The sequence below is a fragment of the Micropterus salmoides genome, unplaced genomic scaffold (genome assembly GCF_014851395.1).
Source record: "Micropterus salmoides isolate LMB-PRFRI ecotype aquatic unplaced genomic scaffold, ASM1485139v1 Ms_hic_scaffold_10, whole genome shotgun sequence".
Taxonomy (NCBI): Eukaryota; Metazoa; Chordata; class Actinopteri; order Centrarchiformes; family Centrarchidae; genus Micropterus; species Micropterus salmoides.
The window spans coordinates 19,994,773-20,016,372 of NW_024040041.1; the positions used below are offsets into that span (position 1 = coordinate 19,994,773).

The following is a 21,600-nucleotide window of genomic DNA, read 5'->3' on the forward strand; positions in this document are numbered from 1 at the left end:
TGAAGTGCCTTTTTTCCAGAACAAATGTCAACGAGAGCAGCAGGAGCTCCTCACAATGTAACTCAGTGCCTGATACATAATCCTATCTTGCCGTTGCTTCTTTTCATTATATGGAAAATGCGAGACATATTTCTGGGCTCCTCAAACACGCTCTCATCTTACCAAAACAATCTGATTCAATATGCGGTTTTATTGTTATGGAATGCAAAAGGCTGAGCTGTCTGCCTGTAGCAGACAGTTTGGTATTGAAATTCAAGCTGTTGTAATGGATCAGGTACAGTTAAGATTTCCCTGCCCAAGGTGAGTTTTACAGCAGGACAGAGGACTCAGTTTTTTCGCAGTCATTTTTGATTGAGAAAGTCCATCATTTTGCACGTAAGTGTTATTTTAGGAGGACTTAAAAATTTTTTATCTGTATTATACAACAAATATAGGCAGGAGAGGCAAGTTCAAATTGAGCAATCAAAGATGACATGTTTCAAATCAGAGTTTATGATCTCTGACAGCACAGTTTTGTTTTGTATTGCTTGAAGGCACATGCGTTTTAGATGCAAGGACATCTTTATTAATGTTCTCTGCAGTACTGTTTTCTTGTTTCTGCCTTCTGTTTGCATGTACGTCTTACAATGGTGTTGCTGGGAAATCTGTTCATTACGCATGGCAAAAAATGAACTCACTCTGAAGTCTTGAAATTCTGTGCCTCTCATAATCCCATGTGGTAAGTTCCCACTTAACTAGTAATTGTATTTTCTCTTCACGTATTTAATAGAACAACATGGCAGCAGTGCTCTTAATTTCTTCCTTGTGCTTGGAGGACAACCCAAGTGTTGAGTGCAAGGAGAAGTGCACACAATTAGCTAATATAATTCACAGATGTGCTCACTGAGGTTTTCTCTCTCTCTCGTCTCAGCATCGCACAGCAGGCTGGGCGACCTGACAGTTTGGAACCAGTCTCTGCTCTCACCCCACTGTGACCTACTGGGCCTGGCACATACATTTCAGATGACATAGTAATTAAAATACACTAATTTGATAATAATGCAATAACAGCAGCACCCTGAAGGGCTAATTTAAAGAAAACATTTTCCCAGACCAGCAGTAAAGCGTATGAAATGCCCCATAGAAAATACAGTAGCCTGTTGGTGTGCTTTCTGAGGTCTCGGGGGTATTTCGGGGTACTGATTTCACACCACAATTAAAATCTCACCTCCCTTTTGGCCAAGAGCGCCTGACTGGCGACAGCGCCTACGGATTGACATTGGATCTCCAAGGTGTAAACTTGATGAATATCTGAGGCTGTTTTGCAAAGGGTTAAATTTGAAGCTACTTCACAGATCAAGGCACAGTGACAATTCAAAGCTGATCTTCATATTATTCTAACTGGATTGCAAAGTTAATAGGGCATCTCTGTTGGGTTAATAGATACACAGGAGTAACTCCAGACAAGTGTGAAGGGGAGAATTGATTAAGATTGCTGACCTAGATTTAACATTGCTGAATTTTCAAAGGTTTTTTTGTGACATAATTTACCTTTTCCTTAACAGCTCACAGACAAGGGAGCAACAAGAGCCAGGTGGAGAAAGAGTGTGGGATCGAATGGAACACAGTTTGGAACTAGGAAAACTGATTTTGTTTTAATTATAGTTTAAAACAAAAGCAGGCATCAAATTTCACATACAGTCTTTAATACTGGCTTTGTGTTAAAAATGGACAACTCTGACTGAGGTCCTGATTGCCGGTACACTAATGACCCAGCAGAGCTATACATTTGGAGACAAAATGACCTCTAAATGCCCATCAGACTCAGATCATCAGTTTTTAGGAGGGGAGCATACTGTCACTGTATTTGCCTACAAACCAAGTCTTCTTGCTGAAGACTACACAGCACCTAAGTTTCTAAAAAGACAGCCATGACTCTAACATACTGTAGCTGCAAACCAAATGTGATAATTTCTGTACATCATTATCCGGCCTTTTTAATCATAACATCCTCATGCTTGTGAACTGATCCCAACTGTCCACCAACCATGAATATCACTGAATATGGGCCACGATGCACAGTAATTTTTCCTCCTCATCAAGACACAAAGACAAGAAACAGAGAGCAGGGCAGAGAATTTGGTCCCTTTGTGTCCTTCCCTTTGTTTCATGGGCATGGTGGCTTTGAAGCTTACAGAAGTGGAAGTGAAAGTGATTGAGCTTGCTCAGTGAGGCTTGTTCTACAGGACAGAGTTGCGCAAATCACGCCTCGTGACCCATTTGTGGGTGTGTTTATTAACCCCAATGTACAGTACTTTGGGTTTGTTAATGAGCGGTGAGGACATTGGCTAGATAGCTCATGTCAGCATCACCTTAGCCTGTTGGAATATGGTGGCTGACAACTCCGGTTTTTAATCTGTCAACGACTGCAATTGGGGCCTTATCTACAGTATTTCATCATGATTTATAGATTTGATTCTTTGCTTAATAGATGCATCCTTACCATTGCCACTGAGATAAACTAAAACATTAATGGTATTTGGGTGAAAGCTGGAAACTCTACAGCCTATGCCTATATGGATATCATTTGTACTTCAGACTACTAGAGGGTGGGTCGCTGGCATGGTTTACTTTCACAGGCGCATGCTTCCATTTGTCATTGTTATGCTAAACGCTGCTTTGGTATAGAGGAAATTAAGTTAAGGAGCTGTCCAGCAGCAGTCTTGCGGCTGTCTTGTCTTTATCATTTCCATCAGTCTGATCAGAAACACATTGAGCTCCCACCAACAGAGGGTCAGAAAGTCACGTAACCTTAGGCAGGCAGCCATTTCCTGAGCTCTCCATCATGGATAGGCTCTGTTGGCTTTTGGCAGTGATGTAACATGTAAATAGGAGAGTAATTTACTTGTGACCTACAGAAGCAATGCAGTTGAGAATCTACTGTGTAACAAGACAACATTCTAACTGTACACACATAAAAGGAATTATAAGGTACCAAGTAAAACTTAATTTAGATCTACCAAAAATGTGTTAACAAATTTCTTTGGTAGACTACTTTCATTGAAAACGGTCTAGTCATATCTGTGGATAATTCAGCCACATTATTAATAAACTTTTTCAATGGGGGCACAGAAATATAAAACAATAAAAAATGTTTGTTTTTTTTATTTAGGTGGAACTCTTTAAGCTTACGGCAACATCACAGAGGAAATAAAAATGACAAAAGACCCGATGGAACCTATCCATAAATGATTTGAGTCAGAGCAGGCTAAATATTCTACTGTCACAGTCCACTGTGACAACAGGATTTAGGACAACTGATATATCTGACTGAGGATATAATCCAGTTTGTCTACGATGGCAGATGGAAACATTTAAAGTACACAAAAATATATGTGTACTGCCGCAACATATTGACAAATAATTAGCCAGGAAGAGGAGGGTGCAGCAGTGACACCATGGAGCCATAAACATTAGGTGAATAAGAGGCCACATTTGAAACACCTGCATATGGTTATGTATTGTCTCACCATAGAGCATATAAAGGTCATATGTACACTTTATTGGAAGCAGTGTTTTACCAAGCACCCATAAAAAATAGCTAATCAGGCAAGTAAGACAGTAACAGAACGTACATTAACATCTGATGAAGAGTTTAAGAAAATGTAATGAAACACAAAGTCAAAAGTGGAATGTAAAATAAATTGTGTTATAAGGAAATACAATTTATAGTCATTTAAGAGGAAAGGCTAGTGCAACTTTTACATACACATCAACAACAGGATTGAACAGTGATACATTATGGAAATGACAAAATAGTTTCTTTATGCAAAGTGAAAAGATGCTATATGCTTGATAAAGTGATTTTGGTCAGTTTAATTTGAAGTCCCCAGAGTTGTTCCACATTTTGTACCTGAGTAGAATTCAGATTGTTTGTCTGCCTCTTTGGGGCAGAGAAATTCACATTACAAGTGCCAGCAAGAAGACTCCCAACTGTATGGAAGCTCTGTACATGTTGATGCTCAGGAAAATAATACAAAACAAAAACAGATAATCACAAAAAAAAATCAAGTTCAATTAGGTGAATTGTAATTGTGAACTGCACGCTTATTCTGTGACTTTTTAAGCTTAACATTAGTGCTCTTGAAAAGGCACATCTCCCCTGCATAAATATCTGTAAAATACAGATTATATCACACAGCCATGCATACTGCTTCAATACTGTCGATTTATCATGATTGTAAACTTCAAATCTGAGGGATTTGATGATATCAAATAAAGACAAAAAAAATGTTCTTCTCATTTTCACTGTCTTTGGCCACGCTCCTGCTTGAAGGCCACAATGAACTTCCAGGCTTCAACATACTGAGACAGGCAGATCTGCTCCGGGAAGAACTCCTCCACATCAGCGGGGATGTCCAGGTCTTTGCGCTCCATGTAAGACACCAGTGTGATTTTCAGGCTTTTAAGAGACAAAACACACTTTATACATGTGATCTGACATTGCTATTGCAAATCATCACGCTTACACATACACACAAATTTCTAGCCCACTGAAATGAGGCCCGAGTACTAGAGGTAAATTTTGAAGAGTTATCGATACATAAAATGGTGAGTTAATAGCTATGTTAGTTAATAATAGTGTTTGTTTCAACAAAGAGCAAACATTGCACTCAATGTGTGCCCCCCCCCCCCGTCGTTAGACATGTTTTTAAGAATTTATACAATTTACAAGAGATAGCAAATCACAAATAATTTGATTTAAAACAAATGTTTTACCCCCACTCAGGCCTGTAGATATCAGGTGCGTTTGCCGTTTTAAGGACCAGCACCATGAACTCATGCATCTCCAGAAGGAAAGTGTCAGCGCTGTTCTTAGAGAAGAAGCCAGTCAGCAGCCGGTGCTCGTCCTCACCCAGGGCCTGTTTGTACTTCTCTGAGACTCCCACAAATGGATCCTGAATAACACAGGGAATGCATAGATAAGTGAAATAATTCTACAAACTTTATTTATTGAGCCATCTATAATGGCAACATTGAAAAATTAAGTCATAGATACCTTCTACTGCTACTATGAATAATAATACCATGTTACCTCTGTATCTGTATACTGGTAGCATTGTGTGACGCCTTACCCTCTTGAGCCGCAGCATATTTTCTGATTTGAGTGAGGCCAGCAGCTGCCACAGAGCCACACAATGCTTTAGACAGCACATGCTCAGGGCCTGTGGGCAAAACATGGAGAATGTTAACTTCCATCTCATGTCTAGCACATTAAAAAAGACCCAAACCATTTAAGGCCTTGTTTGTTTAAATCCAATACTCAGGGAGTAAAAGAATAGCATGATATCACTAAAAGTCAGATAACAGAAACTGCATATCTGGCAACCTGTTTATGTACAAAGTAACACAATCGACTGTATATGCTGTGGAAGCGAGAGAACGTGCAACAGGATAAAATAACCGGTGTCTCAAGATAGGCTGACCTTGAGGATGTGCGGAGCCATCTGGTTTTCCATCTGCAGCACCTCCTCCAGGTAACAGGACAGCTGCATGTGAGGCTCTCCCCCAGTCATGGCGAGGAAACCAAGGGCTACTTCCAGCGTGGACAAGGCCTCACACACCTCACTGTAGGAATGCAGCTCCCCAGCCACGGCAAACAGCGTGAGAGTCTGCAGAGGCTCCTGTTGGCACACAGACACAGGTCATTTAATCTCATGAGGGGAAATCCACAGCAACGTGTTTAATTTACTACATACTTCACCGTATATCACAACTTACTTGCTTGACTTTTGCTTTTACATCCTTCAGGATGATGTCATAGTTGCGGTCATGTCTGTTCACTAGTGTTGGAATGCCCTGCAGAAAAGGGACAGGAGCACGAGTAAGATGGTATTTTATTAATTTTCCAAACAAACAGGAGTCATTTTTGTGCTTTCTGTTTGCTCACGTTGAGAGTGATGAGAGGTTTGCCCAGTAAGAAGCGAGAGACGATCTGTTGCTGGATCTTGGGCAAGTCGTACTCGTGAAGCGTCTCCTGCCCTCTCTCAAAGCTGTACTGGGTGTTGGACAGAACCAGGGGCATCAGGTCCCTGTCCAGCTCATACCGAATCACATGCAGGTCAGTCAGATCTGCCGGGCTCACTTTGTAGCTGGGGTGGGGGGGTTAACAGAGCAGTCAGCTGAGAGACAGAATATCTGCAAACAAGATTTTTTTCTGGTTTCTGGTGATTACATGGTTATTAAAAAAGTTATCTTTCTATCCTGTTAACAATCTCTCAGTCAAACAAACACACAAATGTACTGTAGTGTGCATTTGGGGAAGTTCACAAACTTCAGCCAAACACGTGCAAGTGACATAAATGTGGCATGAGCGCCCTCACCTGGTCTCCTCTCCAGTGTGTTTATCCACACAGTACACCAGGTCATTGTGCAGGGCGATGAGGTAGCTGACTAGGGCTGTAGAGCACAGGCCCGGGCCTTGTCGCCGTGGTAACAGCACCTTGAAGTCACTTTTGAGGTTCAAGTCGTTCTGGCAGAACTCAGCTGGGATCTTAATCTCACCTGTGACAACAACATTTCAACTCAAGTCAGATCACAGAGCTGGACAGGGCCAGAGTTGGAGTGAGTTGTGTGTATAGTTACTGTTTGTAGTTACCGTTAGTTGCCAAAGACACTCTGAGCTGATTCCAGGTTGCCAGGAAGATTTTGATGTATTGGTCATACCAGGCTTTCAGGGAATCTGTGCACATAATGAAAATGAAAGTGTACACACATGAACAGCTTAATAAGACACTGTTGTTCACATTAGTGGCTCTCACGTGTGGAAGAGAGCTTGCTCTTTTAAAGTGGCCCTATTATACTTTTGGGGATTTTGCCTTTCTTTAACTGTGTTAAATAGATGTGTTTGTGTATACAAAAGGTCCACAAAGTCACAAAGCCAATGCCTTGGGTAGTTAAACACTGCTCATGACCTGGCTGAAACGCCTCGCTTGTACTTCAGCCTTTTCTTCCGTTTCTTGTCTCTGTCACTATGTAACATATTCACATAATGCCTGCCTGTAGCTACAGCGATGCTTCCAGCTGGTTATGTTAAGGGACATGACTTTTCCCGACACACACTCTAAACAGTTGACCAGTCACAATGGAGTGGGCCAGTTATCCAATCAGAGTAGACTGGGATTTTTAGTAAGCTAAAACAGAGCAGACTGAGGGCGAAGAGAGATAATGCAGCAATGTACAGTATGAGAACAATCGTGTTTTTTGAACTTTAAAGCATGAACCTGAAAATGGTCATCATATCGCCTCTTTAACAATACTCCATCATTGTCTCCATCCAGGTTAAAACAACTCACTCCTTGGCGGTTTTTAAACTATTTGTTGCCAGTAATTGACATGACATTTCCAACATAATCAGGAAGTGCGTGGAACTTTGTATCTCCTGTGTAAGTGAGTCATACAGTTGAGAACCACTAGTGTAGACAGTTAGTTTCAGTACCTGCTTTCTGACCGTGGAGGAATTCAGCAATGGTGCCACAAGTCAGCTCACTGATGTTTTGAAACTTCTTGACCAGATCTCTCTGGAGTGTGAGTATATCGGGAAGGTGCTTCACCAGTCGGAGTTCTGCTTCCTAAAACAAACAAAAAAAAGAGTTAACTAAAATAAATCAAGCCTGAGTGGTTTGTTTAGATAATGGCTTGTTAAATGCTCTTTGCGCACTGGTAAAGCATGTGGAAATCAAAAAGGCCATTTTATGGCATACAAAATGATATATGATCCCTGCTAATTGTGGAACATTAAACAATGAAGTCAGATTTTCTTCAATGAATAAAAAATACATTTAAAAACACTTAGAAATAATAAATCACAACTAATATTCCACATTGTGGTTTTCAGTGCCCAGATGAAGGTTGTATTCTAAATACATACTAGAAGTAATGAAATAGTGTGGTTCAATTAGACCCAGAGTGAGGGAGTCACCCCAATAAACCAGTATATTGTATGATGAAGAGACTACAAGATTAGACATGCTGTCACAAAGTGTCACAAAAAAAATTATCATACTTTCTGTAGTCATGTTAGTATACAACAAAAATAAGTTACATACATCGCAGCATTATAATGAACTGACGCAATAATTCCTTGATAGAGACCTGGTACTTTCTGATAAATATTGTTATTCTGTTTTATAAGAAATGTTTAACAAAAAACATTTAAACTACCACTGCTCAATAATTAATTTCTATCTCCATCATAAAGAGCTCTGTCTGCATTATCTTGGACTGATGATCGGGTTCAGCATTATTTGAAGTTAATTATCTGTAAATATAAAACCGCAAAATGCAGAGGACTTTTTTCAGCCCTGTGTAGTGTCTGCAGTCTTCTTCACAAGCTGCATACAGCCCTAACAACCTCCAGCAATGGGGTACGGCAGTGTGCTCAAAGCTTAAATGCTGTGAGCACACAGTACTAAGGGCGACTCAGATGAGCATTTTAACATTTTGTTTCACTCATCTTCTCCTATCTGGATTTGGCGGCTGGGCAGTAAGAGGACACTGTTTAGTGCTCTTCTAGTAAATAAATCAAACTGAAACTGTATATTTTGCAACACTGCAATCGACTGGCATTGTGACGTGATTTTAAAGGGAAATGCAACTTGTTTTACTCTTCAGTTTAGGAGTAACTTCTCCAAAACCTGCTATACATAGGAAACAGGATTATTTTGCGGTCTTTTAAAAAGAGGACTTGCGTGTTCGGACTCTGTTTTCTTACCCTGTGCAGAAATCTCCAGAGCACAGGCAGGGTGTCTTTGCCATCATTCTGCTCTACAATGTGGGTGAGGCTCAGCAGAGACACTTTCTCCCTGCAGGTCCACACGGCAGAACTGTGGATCAGAGAATTTTGGGGAAGTGAGGCCAAGAAGAGACGAGGATCACCAAACACAAGCTTCATGATTGGATTGGCGGAGATGCGAGAGTCGCCCCGGATGAATGTGTTCACTTCCTTTAGCTGTCTATCCAAGTGCTGTGGAGAAGATGACAGAAGGAAAAAAAAACATGTTAAATGCAGATCTCTGACATACAGGCAGAATGACTTGCTGAAATTAGATGTATTGTATGTTTGTTTTATTTGTTCAGAACAGTCTAAAGTATTTCTACCTTAAGCTGAGGTGTGATTATGGCGTTGCTCACTTCCATCTCCCATCCATTTCTAGCCTCTTTGGTAGAGAGCTGATTGTTATAAGGAGCAGGCCCTGAAAGGAAAAAGCAGCTGGGTTTAATAGTAGAAGGGAATCCAGTGAATCTAGTGTTTAATATTTGGGAGGGCCAAAACGTAGCCTAGGTAGGCAGGTCTCAAAACATAAAAAAATGTTAAAGCTATCTGAAGATACTACATTACCATATCATCCTGGACCAATTGGAAAGCTTGAAATAACTTTGCAAAGGGCAATCCTAACCTTTCCTGAATTTGTTGACTTGAGTGACTTACTACATATAATGCCCAACAATTTCTGACCACTAGAGAGCACCTCTCCTCACTTTCCCATTTTCTGTCACTGTCCAGCAGCTGTACAGTAACAAGTTAGGAAAAGGTTCGGGAAGAAAAAAAAAACTTTATACAAGCTTTCACTATCTTAAGAATAGACGTGATGATAATAGCAGTAGAAATGTATGGTAAGAATGTGTCTCTCCAAATATTGACACTGCAGATAATAGGTTTTGCAGTAGGATTTCTGTGATTTGTTCCTTACATTTTAGTTGCTGGTGGGGTTCCAGGAGGCTGCCGATGAGCAGATGAACAGTGCTGACTGTGTCGTCTGTCCCCTTACCCAGGGATCTGTTAAGACGCTCCATGTCCTTTCGCAGGTGAGCAAGCAGAAATGCACCTGGGTCGCGGACTGGAGGCTTGATGATGTTAGAGACCAACTAGAAACACAAATAAAGTGGATGACTGACCAGACTCCCCCCTCCTAAACACAAACAGCAGGATATCGACAGGGCTTCAAAAGTACAATGACGGGGTTTGCATTATTTGTGAGCATGTTGTTGTTTTTTTGCTGTCCCATACAACTGTACCTTTAAACACTCAAGAATATATTGCACTGGGAAATGGGCTTCATTAGAACTACCCTCATTTTTTGTCCAAGCTACCTGTGGATGGCTGCAGTCACCGAGCAGCATGGCCATGTGAGTGAGCATGCGGAGAATAGTGAAGGGAACAGGGGAAATGTTTTTTGTGTCTAGCATGTCTGGATTGTCCCTGCGACTGGGGTCGCCGAGGATGTGGCCCGTCTGAGTGCGGTCACCCCTGTCAGAAGACAAATAATAAATACAATGTAAAAGGAAATATACACTATTTAAATTCCTCCTGAATTAACTTATAAGCCACTTACTGCAACCCAACTACATGAAATCCCTGCACAGGCTGGTGGTTGCTTCCTCCAATCTCTGCACGACAGTCCAAACAGTAACTTCTTTCCATGGGCTGGCCACACTACAAAAAAAAGAAACAAGACACAAGAAAATTCAGTATGAAAAGAAGACTATAAAAAAAAAACAAAAAAAAAACCACACATTACAGAGTCGAACTGAACATAACATACCTCTCCAATTGTGCAGGGGTGACCATTTGGACAATCTATGGTGAAAGTAAATCATATTTTATATATATATATATATATAAATTATAAATGACTATAAAAGTAGTGTATGTGGCTGTATAGAATCTTCAATGATGTTTCAAATTGAGAGTGAAACATTTTTTTCTGGCTGTGACTTACGGTACCACTGCAACGGTCCGAGAGCTTGTTGAGCCACTGCTAACATGTCCTCTGGCATGGTAGGCAAGAAGGCTGCCTGTGTCAACAGATAAAAAACACTCAATTCACTTTGAAGAAGAAGAGGCCTATTTGCCAACACTGACAGCAGCTGACAATATACATACCTGCATGTTGGCTGGTGACATTGCCAGCTGCTGCAGGGGAGCTAAGATCCCCTGGGTACCACAGAGCAAGACAGCAGCAAGGTGAACAGTTAAGTCCACCAACACACACTGAGCACCAGAAGTCCCGGGACAAACACCCAACGGCCCGAGTCGGTTGGTCACCAGAGCCCGGGCGAAGGCCTTCATCTCTGGGCTAGCAAGGAATTTGGAGGTCTGGATGTAGGCCTCCAGGGCTTCCAATTGCTGTAGGTACAAAATATTTATATATGGGTATTTGATAGATTTAATTCACGGTCCCAATTGCAAGGAAAATATAACTTGAATAAAAAAAGTATAACTTGAAAATCACCATTGATGAACCACACATAGAATATAATATCATTTTTAAACAGTATTTAGAAAAGACCCATGAGGAACCGTGGCATACATGCAATTCTCGGCAGGCATGCACAACTCGTCACAAGACCAGTGAATGGCAGGAAGCAGAGCAGGGAGAAAAGGGTCAACAATAAGCCTCACTTTAGCTGGAAATATACAGTGTAAGTTACAGTGACTAATGAATAGAGACTGGAGGTCTGCAGCTTGTCTACATTAAAGCGGAGCTACTGTGTGTAACCCTGTCAAATCAGTTAACACTATAGATTTCTTTGGTTAACTGGTTGACTTCTGAGCAACTAACTGCTGGTTGTCTTCTTATTCTCTGGGAAAAAAAACCAAAACATTTTATGTTTGTTTGTATTAGATGGTTCAGTTTGCGTTCTCACTCAATAAACCACACCAGAGTTTGGTTAAAAGAACATACAAGTTCAAGTCAACAAGCACAACAGATTATATAAGATCAGCTCAATTGGTCTTCATCTACCTCAGGCTTAGGATGGAAGCTAGCATTGGCTTCTCTGTAGAGAGTGGTGACTTCTCTGTACAGCGCCATCAGAAGATAAACTGTTGTACGCTGCGGTAAGCATCTGCACCCCTATGAAGAAAAAAATAAGCAACAAGATACCCATGTAAACATGCATAAAAGCAAAGTCTTGACCTGATGTTGTGTTAACAACAGGAAAGTGAAGTAACATTACCTCACAAGTCTGGTCCAGTCCATCCACTTTGGCTTCCATAAGTCCCTTTGCGACAGCATTTCTGATCGTCTTGTAGTTTTCCCCACACACAAGATACTGGTCTATTTGGGTGGCTTCTTCACTCTGGATGTAATGAATATGTAATGACACAATTTTATTACTGCTAAATTTAAATTTGAATACAAACTTGCCTTCATTTGGGCACCAACACTGAAAATCACAATGAGGCCATAACTGAACCTTTTGCAGGACTTCTTCAGGGAAGAGCCAGCTCATGTTATCCATTGTGAGGAGTTTCTGGACAAACTCCAGTCCATGTTGGCTGCAGATCTTACGGATCAAGTAGACACGATACCAGTTGTTTCCACTGAACCTACACAATTTCATCACACTGGTCAGGAAGGCTGTGGTTCCACTTTTACCACTCTCTTGAGCCTCTGGTATGATTAAAAACAGAAAGACAAAAGACATTTTGGTAAGACGAACACACCAATCATAAATGTACTTACATGTTTAAGTCACTGATGACTGTACAGTAAGTGAGAAATGTATCAAAATTACGCACCTGCGGTTCTCAGTTTTTCCACAATGAGGCTAGCAACCATATCCAGGTCAATACGCACTCTGGCCACCTGCTGCAGATAGTCCACAGTGGCTGTTTCAGCAGACTGACCATGTGACTGCAGGTAGTCAGTCAGGAAGGCACTTTCATCCTGCAGGCACACCTGCTGGTCTGCAACAGACCTGAACTGCAACCTTTCAAACATTGAATCCTAAAGAAATGAAAAGGTAAAACATTAATATAACCTATGAAAACAAGTTGGATCACAATGATACTACAGTCCACATGTACGTTAAGTGTATTTACATTTTATTTATCTTAACAAGCGTTGCTGAACAACACAAAAAGGCTTTATTTCCAATATATAGTTTAAGAGTCTGCATTCATGTGTACCTCCAGGCAGTTAATGTACAACAAGTAGAGTTCAGTTTTGTCTGTTTTCTCCAAGATGTTGCTCCGCTCAACTGCCACGAGATGCTGCTGCAGGTAACCTTTCACTTCATCAAAGCTTCAGAAACACAATTAATACAAAAATGTGAAACAGTGTAAAAATGTTAGGAGTGTACATAAATCGGCCTTATACAAAACGAAACCATAGCAGCTCACCTGTACTTCAGCAGAAGTTTGAGCACTACCGACCGAACCACTGGATTTTTATCCACAGAGTCATCAAACGGTGAGAGCACCTTTGTCAGAATTTGTCGATTACCTGATAAACAAACAAAAAACAATGGTCAGAGGTGACAAACCGTGTATAAGAAATTACATGGTTGTGCACACAGACAAGGGACCAGAGTTAGAGGTATAGTTCTACCTCTGAGAATGGGGACGGTGTTGGCCTCCACCATGAGAAAGGACAGCAAGTGGAGAATGATAGCTGAACAGGGGGGAGAGTTGTCCTTGAAGCACACAGTGGACACCAGGTCAATGAAGAAAGCATTAACCTGCTTCCTGAACTGAGCATGTTGATTGATAAGAATCCTACACAAAACAAGAGACAGAGTTACAATTTATAACAAACCAGTTTCACACAGCATATCTTATCTATATCGTATGAAGGAACTACTAACATCACAGGACGCATCAAAGGATTTTGTGTGTGTTTGTGTGTAAAGAACCACACCATATCTGTGCCTTTTAGGAAGAACAAACTAATCCACATCCAGTTACCAACCTTATGTCATCTGAAGGAACCATGGGGAAGTCGTCGTTAACTGGCTGCATGCAGAGCGGACAGTACATCTGACCGGGGCACAACCACTGTTTGATACAGGCCACACAGTAGATGTGTTCACATGGCAGGCAGAGCGGATCTTGGGGGTCTCCCATACACACTGGGCACAGCGTAAGGCCAAACCTTGATAAAACATAAACAACAGGTGAAGACACAGAGTAGAGGCAAAATGCAGTAGAAGAGATTCTTAAAATAAATGCAAAAGATAGAAAACTGAATTTCTACCTGAAGATGCGTTCGACTGCTCCATCTTTGCAGGTTTTAAGCAAACCGATTACTGCCTCAAATGACTGCAGAGTTTTGAGGTCTGAATTTGTTTCCAGTATCTTGATGAAAGAGCAGACAAAATACATTTTATTATGTGCGGAGGAATTTTTGTGGTTATTGTGGATACAGTTTTTTGGTACTTTATTGAATTCATCTCATAAAAATTCCTGTTACTGCAAAGAACCCAGACCAACCTGGCCAAGTCCTTTAGTGTGCTCCAAAACTAAAGGTGTCAGCTTCTTCTCTACCTCCTCAATGCCCAACAACATGTGCTCCACAAAAAGGGAGAGAGAAAAAATCCGATTCCATCTAGCTCTAAGAACAAAGAAACGCAAACAAATAACCATCCAATTCAACACAGCTAAAGTAGTATCTAAAGACAATCTAGAAACTTCAGCCCTTACAACTGTCCAACTTGGACCATTTCAATATTTTTAGTTAAGCTTTACTTACTGGACTCTACAGACGATCACCTTGCTCCTCTCTCCATAGCGTCTCACACTGTCCTCCGAGCAGATCAACTCAATGGGAACCTGGAGTTTTTTGACCTGTCTGAGCCAGGCTTGTCTTTGGGCGTCTGTGTCCAGGAGTGTAGGCTCCAGGTGCTCCACACATGCAAACGCAGCATACACATCGAGTACCTTGGAGACAGGGGGAATATGATCACTACAATAAAAGTAGCAAATATTAGCAAAAATAATATAATATTATACTTTTGGACTTTTTCTCTTTTCGTTATTACACTCCCAACAAAGATCAAATACAAGTGAGATGCCTCACTCGGTTTTTGAAAATGAAACCATGTAAACCTATTCTGGTACAACTCCTATATAAAATTATGAACCTGAAAATGAGCATAAAATGACCTCTTTAAAGTCAAAATCATACATGCCAAATTCAAAAACCTTGAACAAAGTGGAAAAAGAAAAGTATTATTTAAAATACTTAAATAGTCTTTTGAGGCTCACCAGTTCATCCCTGTCACTGGCATGAGGATTCTTCAGGAGGTCCTGGGTCACCTGGGGCTCAAGGCAGATCATTCTGGAGAGGTTCTGCAGTCGGTTCTTGAACTCATGATAAGCAGCATGGACCCATGGAAGAGATACTGCCGTATCTGTGGCATCGAGCTGCAATCTCAGCTCATTGACACAACAATTCAAGGCCCCACACAGAAGCTAGAAAAGCAAATAATGTGCATTAGACTATACATGCACACACCATCATACAGATGTAGCCTGGAATGTAGGAGGGGCTTCAATTAATGCAGAAAAAAAACCTTCAGATCTTCCTGACTAGTCACATTCATCGTCATGGAGATGAAATCCTGAAGGTAGCGGTGAAAAAACTCTGACTGCATTACTGGGTCTGCTTTCACGATGTATCGTCCCAGCGGTGTCTTCCAAAAGAACTCATCAAACTCGTGTTGAGTGTGACCTGACAGACATATACATTTAATGTAATAAGCAAAAAGTCAACAACATCACAGTAGAGATATTTCAGTTATGAAGAATAACTAATAATAGGCTATTACCTTCATGTTGACGTGCATGAACCCAGAGTTCCTCCAGGTAGTTCTTGATCCTCCAACTGAAGGGCATGCTGCAGCTCATGTTCCTGTCTTGAGCAATGTAGTTCTGTACAAGAATTGTTCTTGTCTCAGAGCTGTGAAAGAGAAAATAAGAACATGTTTAAATATGCAAAGTAAAGAGTATTATAAGTATTTGGTATCCTTTATGCAAAGTGCAGTTATGACCACCACTTACTTGTTGTCCAGGGTTAGGTGTGGGATTTCCAGCAGCTTATCATTGCTAAAGATATCTAACCACAGCCTCTTGAGTGATTCTCCACAGTTACTATCTAGCAGGATGTCCAAGTTTTGGTCACGGTCAATGACTGACACCAGCTGCGCTAAGAGGGGAATGACGACAGCCTGAACGCGCTTCCATAAGGTTTGCCTGTCATGACCCCCCAAAAAGTTAACAGTGCTGTTCCAGAAAATAGGAATACATAAAAGTGCAAACACTGAAATTTTGCATTCTGTGCTGAAGCGCTCACCTGAAGGTGCCTCCTTCTTGCAAGGCATCAATGTTTGAGGCCTCTTTAATGACCCAGTTGCTTTTGATGGATGAGAAGGTGTTACCATCATGAGTTGCCAGCAATGAGTGAAGGTGCCTCTTCACAGTTTGCAGAAATTCACCTGATGAGTAAGATAACATGATGAGCATTGCAACTCCAACAAAAGAAATCCAGGGAAAAAAAGGTTGTTGTTACTACCTTTTATTTCATCATTGTCACTGAGGAGTGTCAGCAGGATCTCAACTCTCCGAGTACTGCGGACACCACTTTCCACCTGGTCCCTCAGCATGCCTACTGCGCTCTGCACACAGCTCCGCACCAGTGCTGTTGTATCCACAACGTTATCTAAGCCCTGCAGCAAGACACAGTGGTCAAAAACTGGTCACAAGTAACCCAGAATAAAATTAGATGTAATTGTTGTCAGACAACAGTGTGCGGAGTTAAGAATTTTTTTTTTCTAAAATTGATGCCCATATGTCCAATGTTAGAAATGTAGATTTTTGGTTTAAGATACATTGTCTGTACTCACATTTTCCTCTACCTCTGCCTCCTCCTGCTCATTCTCAGTGTACATGTTATCCACCTCCATGGCTGTAAATAAATATTTTGCAATTTAGTGCCACAAAACATTTTTATGTGTAGAAATTTTTTAAAGAGGAAATTATATCACTTATTTATCAATCTGTTACCTTCAGGCTGATTCATTTTTGTTTCAAACATCTGACTGATTGTCATGTTTTGCAAGGCTTTGATGTCTGAAACAATGTCTTTTGATCGCCTGAGGTCATCAATGTGAGCTGATCTCCATGGGCCTGTAAATGTGAACATGTCTTAGATTATTCTATATTCTTCAAACGAACGAACATTTAAATTCACAAGCTGTAGTAACCTCACCTCCATGAAAGCCGATGTAAGAAGTCCCTCCTTCTATTCTTGGCAGTCTGGAGATGAAGTAGACAAACACCTTGCTTCCCATGCTCTCCTGACTTATCTTGTTGATTTCATTTATGGACGAATACCTAAAAACAACCAGCAAAACTCAATATGGCAAAACCACACATAGGTGCATACACAATAGAGAGGAAATGTTGGACCTACTTTGCAGATGCAATGACATTGGAACTATGAGAAGCTTCATCAAAATCGCACTGAATGAGGAGGATCTTGTTGCAGGGTCCTGTGTTACTGCTTCCAGCTGTGACAAAGTTCCTACAAGAAAACAGAGATTTTTATGTTTAGATTAAGATTCTCACCTCAAAAATCACACCAGTTATGTATACTTGCTAATAATTATTCAATGCTTTTCTGAACTTATAGTACGTCCTTACAAATATTGTAACAATGCAGATGTTAAAATATCTTTCTATCTAATAAAATATAATAACTGCCCTCTGACATGAAAACATTTCTGTTCATCTTTTGTATAGGTTTACTAAAAATGCTTTTCCAAAAAAGTAACTATTTTCATAGCCTTGTTTATTGCTTTTTACTATACGAGAATACCAACAAGCTTAACTAATATCAAGTATAAAAAGATACGTTCTCCAATATATCAACAAACCTGATCTTCTTCAGGAAGGAGTGCTCTGTGTCAAACTGCTGGAGTGAGAGAAGCTCAACACTATGAAACATTTGTTCCAGTGGTTCCAAGTCAGATGCTGTTAGAAGTCTGGAGAATGTTGTCACCTGTGGTTTAAAATGGCAATTTTAAAGGTTACTTATAAGGACTTCCAACACTATTTTTTAAACTGGTATTGTATGACAATTTTAGGGTTACCTCTGTGAAGGAGGAGTAGCAATGGACTTCCTGCCTTGTGTGAGCAAGAATGAAGTCAGCCAAACAGCTGTTATTCTGCTCTTCAAAGTAGACCCTGGCCAGATATTCGCTCTCCACTTTGGGAAGGCCTGTGCAGTTGAGCCGCACCACTGAGTCTGGTGTTGCACATTTGAGCAGTATGAGTTTAGCCTCGTCCAGCACTCTCCTCTCAGGATCTGAGTTCTCCAAACTGGCTTTCTGCTTCTCCATTACTTGAAGTACCACAGAAGCACACGTGTCTGAGTGGTAGCCAATGAAGACGTCTGGCGGTTGGTACTTGTAAGTCTGAGTTGCAGCTGCGTGTTGACTGCTGAGAGACACAAAAAGATTAACCCATCTCTCCAATTCATCCACCATCCTCTTCTGGTCAGCTTTAAGGACAGTATGGATGTCCAGGTAGTGTTTCTCCAGCCTGTTGATGAGAGGTATCGGAAACTGTTTGTAGACCACCTCTCTTTCCTCTATGACAATTAGCCGGAAGTCTTTGTGCACCCTGCATTTCACACGGTGGGTTCCCAGTCCAAGGTCCACATACTTCTGTCCTCCCAAGCAGACATAGTATTGGTTGAGGGCATCATAGAGACTTTCATAGAGGTTCTGCAAGTTTAGGAGCACAACGGTCTGACCTGTCTCCATGCAGATCTTTACTCTGTTGATGTTGCGGCAGATTTGTGTGTATTCTTGGTCTTTTGGGAAACTGGATCCAAAGATTATTTCTGGCTGACCATTTTCTGAAAAGAAGGTTTGCTGCAGGATCTGAAGCGCTGCATAGTTTTTTGTTAGCACCAGCAGGTACCGACATTCTTCTTCCTGTCCAACTGCCTGAATGTTTTCTCTCACAAACTCAATGGCAGTGATGTTCTCCAGGTTGGGTGCAATCTGCAGTCTTTTGGTAAAGACAGTAACGGCATCCACGTCATCCCTGCCACTGAAATTTCTCAACACTGCCTTCACGATTTGCTCTGCTGTGGGTTTCTGTTGAGAAGCCTTGGCCACTGCAAAAATCATCTTAATCAAGCTGTAATAGTCACGTAGGCCAAAAAATCCATTGCCTTGTTTGCGGCAGATGTTCAAGTAGGCTCTTGCAAAAGGTTGGAAGAAATCCCTGACCTTCTCCAAAACCATTGCATCAGAATTGCATATGCCTTCAGCACTCTTGATGAGTTCCCTCTCATCAGGGTCACCGCGGGAGACAAAAATGCCTCTGTTCATCTTTGCAGGGTCTAAAGCCCAGTTGGAGATGCCAATGAATCCAACCTTTTTGTGTGGCAATGGCTCATCATCAATGCATCCCTCCTCTAGCAGTGGATGGAGGGTTTTCAGTGGCATCTTTGGAGAGTCCTCAGCCAGCCCAATCTCATCAAGAACCACAACTGAAATGTACTCTTTCAGGTTCTTTCCTTCCTGGAAGCGCCCACACTGTTTGAATGTATTAATGATGCCTTCTGGTGTTGAGTGAGGGCTACATTGGAAAGACACCAAATGGATCTGTTTAAGTCTTTTGTAGAGATCAGAATGAGCAGCTTGGCCCTGCATTGCATCTGCCACCAGAGTTTTAGACAGAGATTTTGAACTTCCAGGTTTTCCAACTAAGAAGAGAGGGATTCTTAGCTCAATGCAGAGAACCATCATGAAGACATTTTCTTTGAGGGCACTGTTTCTTGCAATAGTATCCCCCATTGGCACACCTCTCAAAAGTAAATCCTGCATGAGTGAGATTTCCTGCATTACCTTTGCTTGGCTGTATCCTGATGGTAGTCTTTTGCTGATTTTCTGTCTGTATTTATCCTTATTTTCCAGACAGGCATGGTAGCACACTCCTATGGCCATGACTAGGGACCAGAGCACAGGATCTCTGACCTCAGGCTGTCTCTGATGCCTTTCATTCTTCTCAGCATTTAGCTTACTCTCAAATTCTTCAAGCTCTGCTAACAACATGACATGGTTTTCATAGAACCAAACAAAAGTCTGCATGCAGCGTTCTACATCTCTCAGGCTCACAAAGCTGCATTCATCCTTTCTTGTCCGCATATACTTCTGTGAAGATGAAAGGACGTCAGTGATCCATTGTATGTTATTTTGGCCAATTTCTTTGTTTTCAACCACTCTTTGCACAATCTGCTGGATGTATATTTTCTCTGTGTGATCATTTAACTGGCCAAAGTCCCACACCAGAGGGATCATGCTTGGTGGCAACGCTTGAACTCTGTAGACTAACTGGCGGAGAGGGATGGACCCAAGCTTTTCATCTGTCTCTTCAGCTCGAACTCTGTACCCAAGGCCAGCAGATTCTAACCTCTGAATCATCTCATCTGTGTGCTTTCGGTAAGGGTTGCATGCAGCAATAATCTGCAACCCAGAGTTGGGTGTCAATCTTTCCCCCCTGACTGTCTTGTCACAGAGGACCTCCTTAATACTGCTAATGGCCTCGGTAGTGTTGGCCTCATCAAAGAAGAGAACAGAGTCAAATCCATAGTCTAGCTTGTTAATAGAAGCAATATCTTCCGCTTCTCTGACTTTGGTGTAAATCATCTCAGAAGTTGTCCCTCCATGCACCTTCACCAGTTTCATGTTCTCAGTGGCCACTCCACTCCTGCGCAACTCACAAAGGAATTTGATGAGCCTTGTCTTACCACACCCTGTTTCTCCCATGATAATGACAGGGATGCCACACCTGAACCGCATATGGATTGCCAGCATTTTCAGTATGTTGTCAGTTGTGAGCTCATATGTTTCATCAGGGTCAAGAGGCCACTGGATACCAAGGACATTGCAGATTCGCTCGATTTTCTCCCCTCTTGGAAGGCCATCAAAGTCGATGTTGAAAGGGACTCTTTGTAGCTTTAGGCCTTCATACAATGCCCTTGCCATGACATTCTTTTTTATCACCCTTCCAGAGGAGGGCTCAATGGCATCAACAGAGTTTTGTTCATTGGGCTCAAGATGGAAACCAATGAAGGTCATGGACACGTGGTCATCATTAAAGAAGATATATGGATGTGGTTCTGTTTCCCATCTCTTTCTAATCAAAAAAGGAGCCAAGTCTTCATCTCGGACACCAGTCAGGTCCATCTGCAGCCTGCCAGGACTCTGGTCAGAGATGCTGAGTGATGGAGTGGCAAAGTCCTTTGCCATTAGTATCATGAAGTCCACCACAAAGGTTTTGAATCCAGTTAGTGTGTCTCCAGTGAATGTGGCATCACAAAAAACAGATGTCTCACAGTCTTTCAGCTGAAGGTTAAGGAACCATGCAAAATTTCTCAGTTCTGCCCAGGATGGGTCCATAATGCCACAGTGCATGAGAAGCATCTGAAGACATTCCACGTGTGACCCTTCAACACCCTGATATGTGAACACATCGAGATCACTGTGGTTATGAAACCTTGTGAGATACTGGTATGGCCGCTGAAAAGCTTCATTCCTGAATTCTTCATCATCCATCAGTGGGTCGTCAGGGCTCACAATGGTAGGGTCATCTTGCTTTCTCATCTCTAGCATTAGCACCTCTTTGGGTGGTCGGCAAAAAATATTAGGAAACACATCCGTGAATGTGCTGTTCACAGTTTGAGCCTATGCAGAAAGAGATGAAAACACAAGACAGGATAAGCAACAGTTTTAAAACAAATGATTAGTGACTGTGCCAAA

The 21,600-nt window shown here is 41.5% G+C and overlaps 1 protein-coding gene across 2 annotated transcripts in view; it reads right to left on the reverse strand.

Moving 5' to 3' along the window:
- Positions 1-3,129: 3,129 nt before the first annotated feature.
- Positions 3,130-21,600, reverse strand: part of rnf213a (ring finger protein 213a) — a 33,205-nt gene continuing 14,734 nt past the window's right edge. The window contains exons 28-67 of one of the 2 annotated variants that reach the window (XM_038701120.1): positions 17,917-21,525; positions 17,701-17,825; positions 17,238-17,348; positions 17,034-17,158; positions 16,829-16,951; positions 16,669-16,730; positions 16,338-16,491; positions 16,119-16,260; positions 15,827-16,018; positions 15,595-15,725; positions 15,340-15,497; positions 15,032-15,238; positions 14,517-14,704; positions 14,258-14,378; positions 14,022-14,122; positions 13,737-13,919; positions 13,377-13,543; positions 13,169-13,271; positions 12,956-13,070; positions 12,566-12,773; positions 12,241-12,437; positions 12,001-12,123; positions 11,787-11,897; positions 10,925-11,167; positions 10,761-10,836; positions 10,584-10,618; positions 10,374-10,474; positions 10,132-10,288; positions 9,732-9,906; positions 9,139-9,233; positions 8,753-9,004; positions 7,478-7,610; positions 6,638-6,721; positions 6,363-6,543; positions 5,930-6,131; positions 5,761-5,838; positions 5,466-5,663; positions 5,115-5,204; positions 4,759-4,937; positions 3,130-4,441 (exon numbers count right to left, since the gene is read on the reverse strand). In XM_038701120.1, coding sequence (XP_038557048.1) covers positions 4,285-4,441; positions 4,759-4,937; positions 5,115-5,204; positions 5,466-5,663; positions 5,761-5,838; positions 5,930-6,131; positions 6,363-6,543; positions 6,638-6,721; positions 7,478-7,610; positions 8,753-9,004; positions 9,139-9,233; positions 9,732-9,906; positions 10,132-10,288; positions 10,374-10,474; positions 10,584-10,618; positions 10,761-10,836; positions 10,925-11,167; positions 11,787-11,897; positions 12,001-12,123; positions 12,241-12,437; positions 12,566-12,773; positions 12,956-13,070; positions 13,169-13,271; positions 13,377-13,543; positions 13,737-13,919; positions 14,022-14,122; positions 14,258-14,378; positions 14,517-14,704; positions 15,032-15,238; positions 15,340-15,497; positions 15,595-15,725; positions 15,827-16,018; positions 16,119-16,260; positions 16,338-16,491; positions 16,669-16,730; positions 16,829-16,951; positions 17,034-17,158; positions 17,238-17,348; positions 17,701-17,825; positions 17,917-21,525 — 9,192 coding nt within the window. In that variant the 3' untranslated portion in view covers positions 3,130-4,284. The remainder of the gene's footprint in view (positions 4,442-4,758; positions 4,938-5,114; positions 5,205-5,465; positions 5,664-5,760; positions 5,839-5,929; positions 6,132-6,362; positions 6,544-6,637; positions 6,722-7,477; positions 7,611-8,752; positions 9,005-9,138; positions 9,234-9,731; positions 9,907-10,131; positions 10,289-10,373; positions 10,475-10,583; positions 10,619-10,760; positions 10,837-10,924; positions 11,168-11,786; positions 11,898-12,000; positions 12,124-12,240; positions 12,438-12,565; positions 12,774-12,955; positions 13,071-13,168; positions 13,272-13,376; positions 13,544-13,736; positions 13,920-14,021; positions 14,123-14,257; positions 14,379-14,516; positions 14,705-15,031; positions 15,239-15,339; positions 15,498-15,594; positions 15,726-15,826; positions 16,019-16,118; positions 16,261-16,337; positions 16,492-16,668; positions 16,731-16,828; positions 16,952-17,033; positions 17,159-17,237; positions 17,349-17,700; positions 17,826-17,916; positions 21,526-21,600) is intronic. The other variant, XM_038701111.1, reaches the window with a different exon arrangement.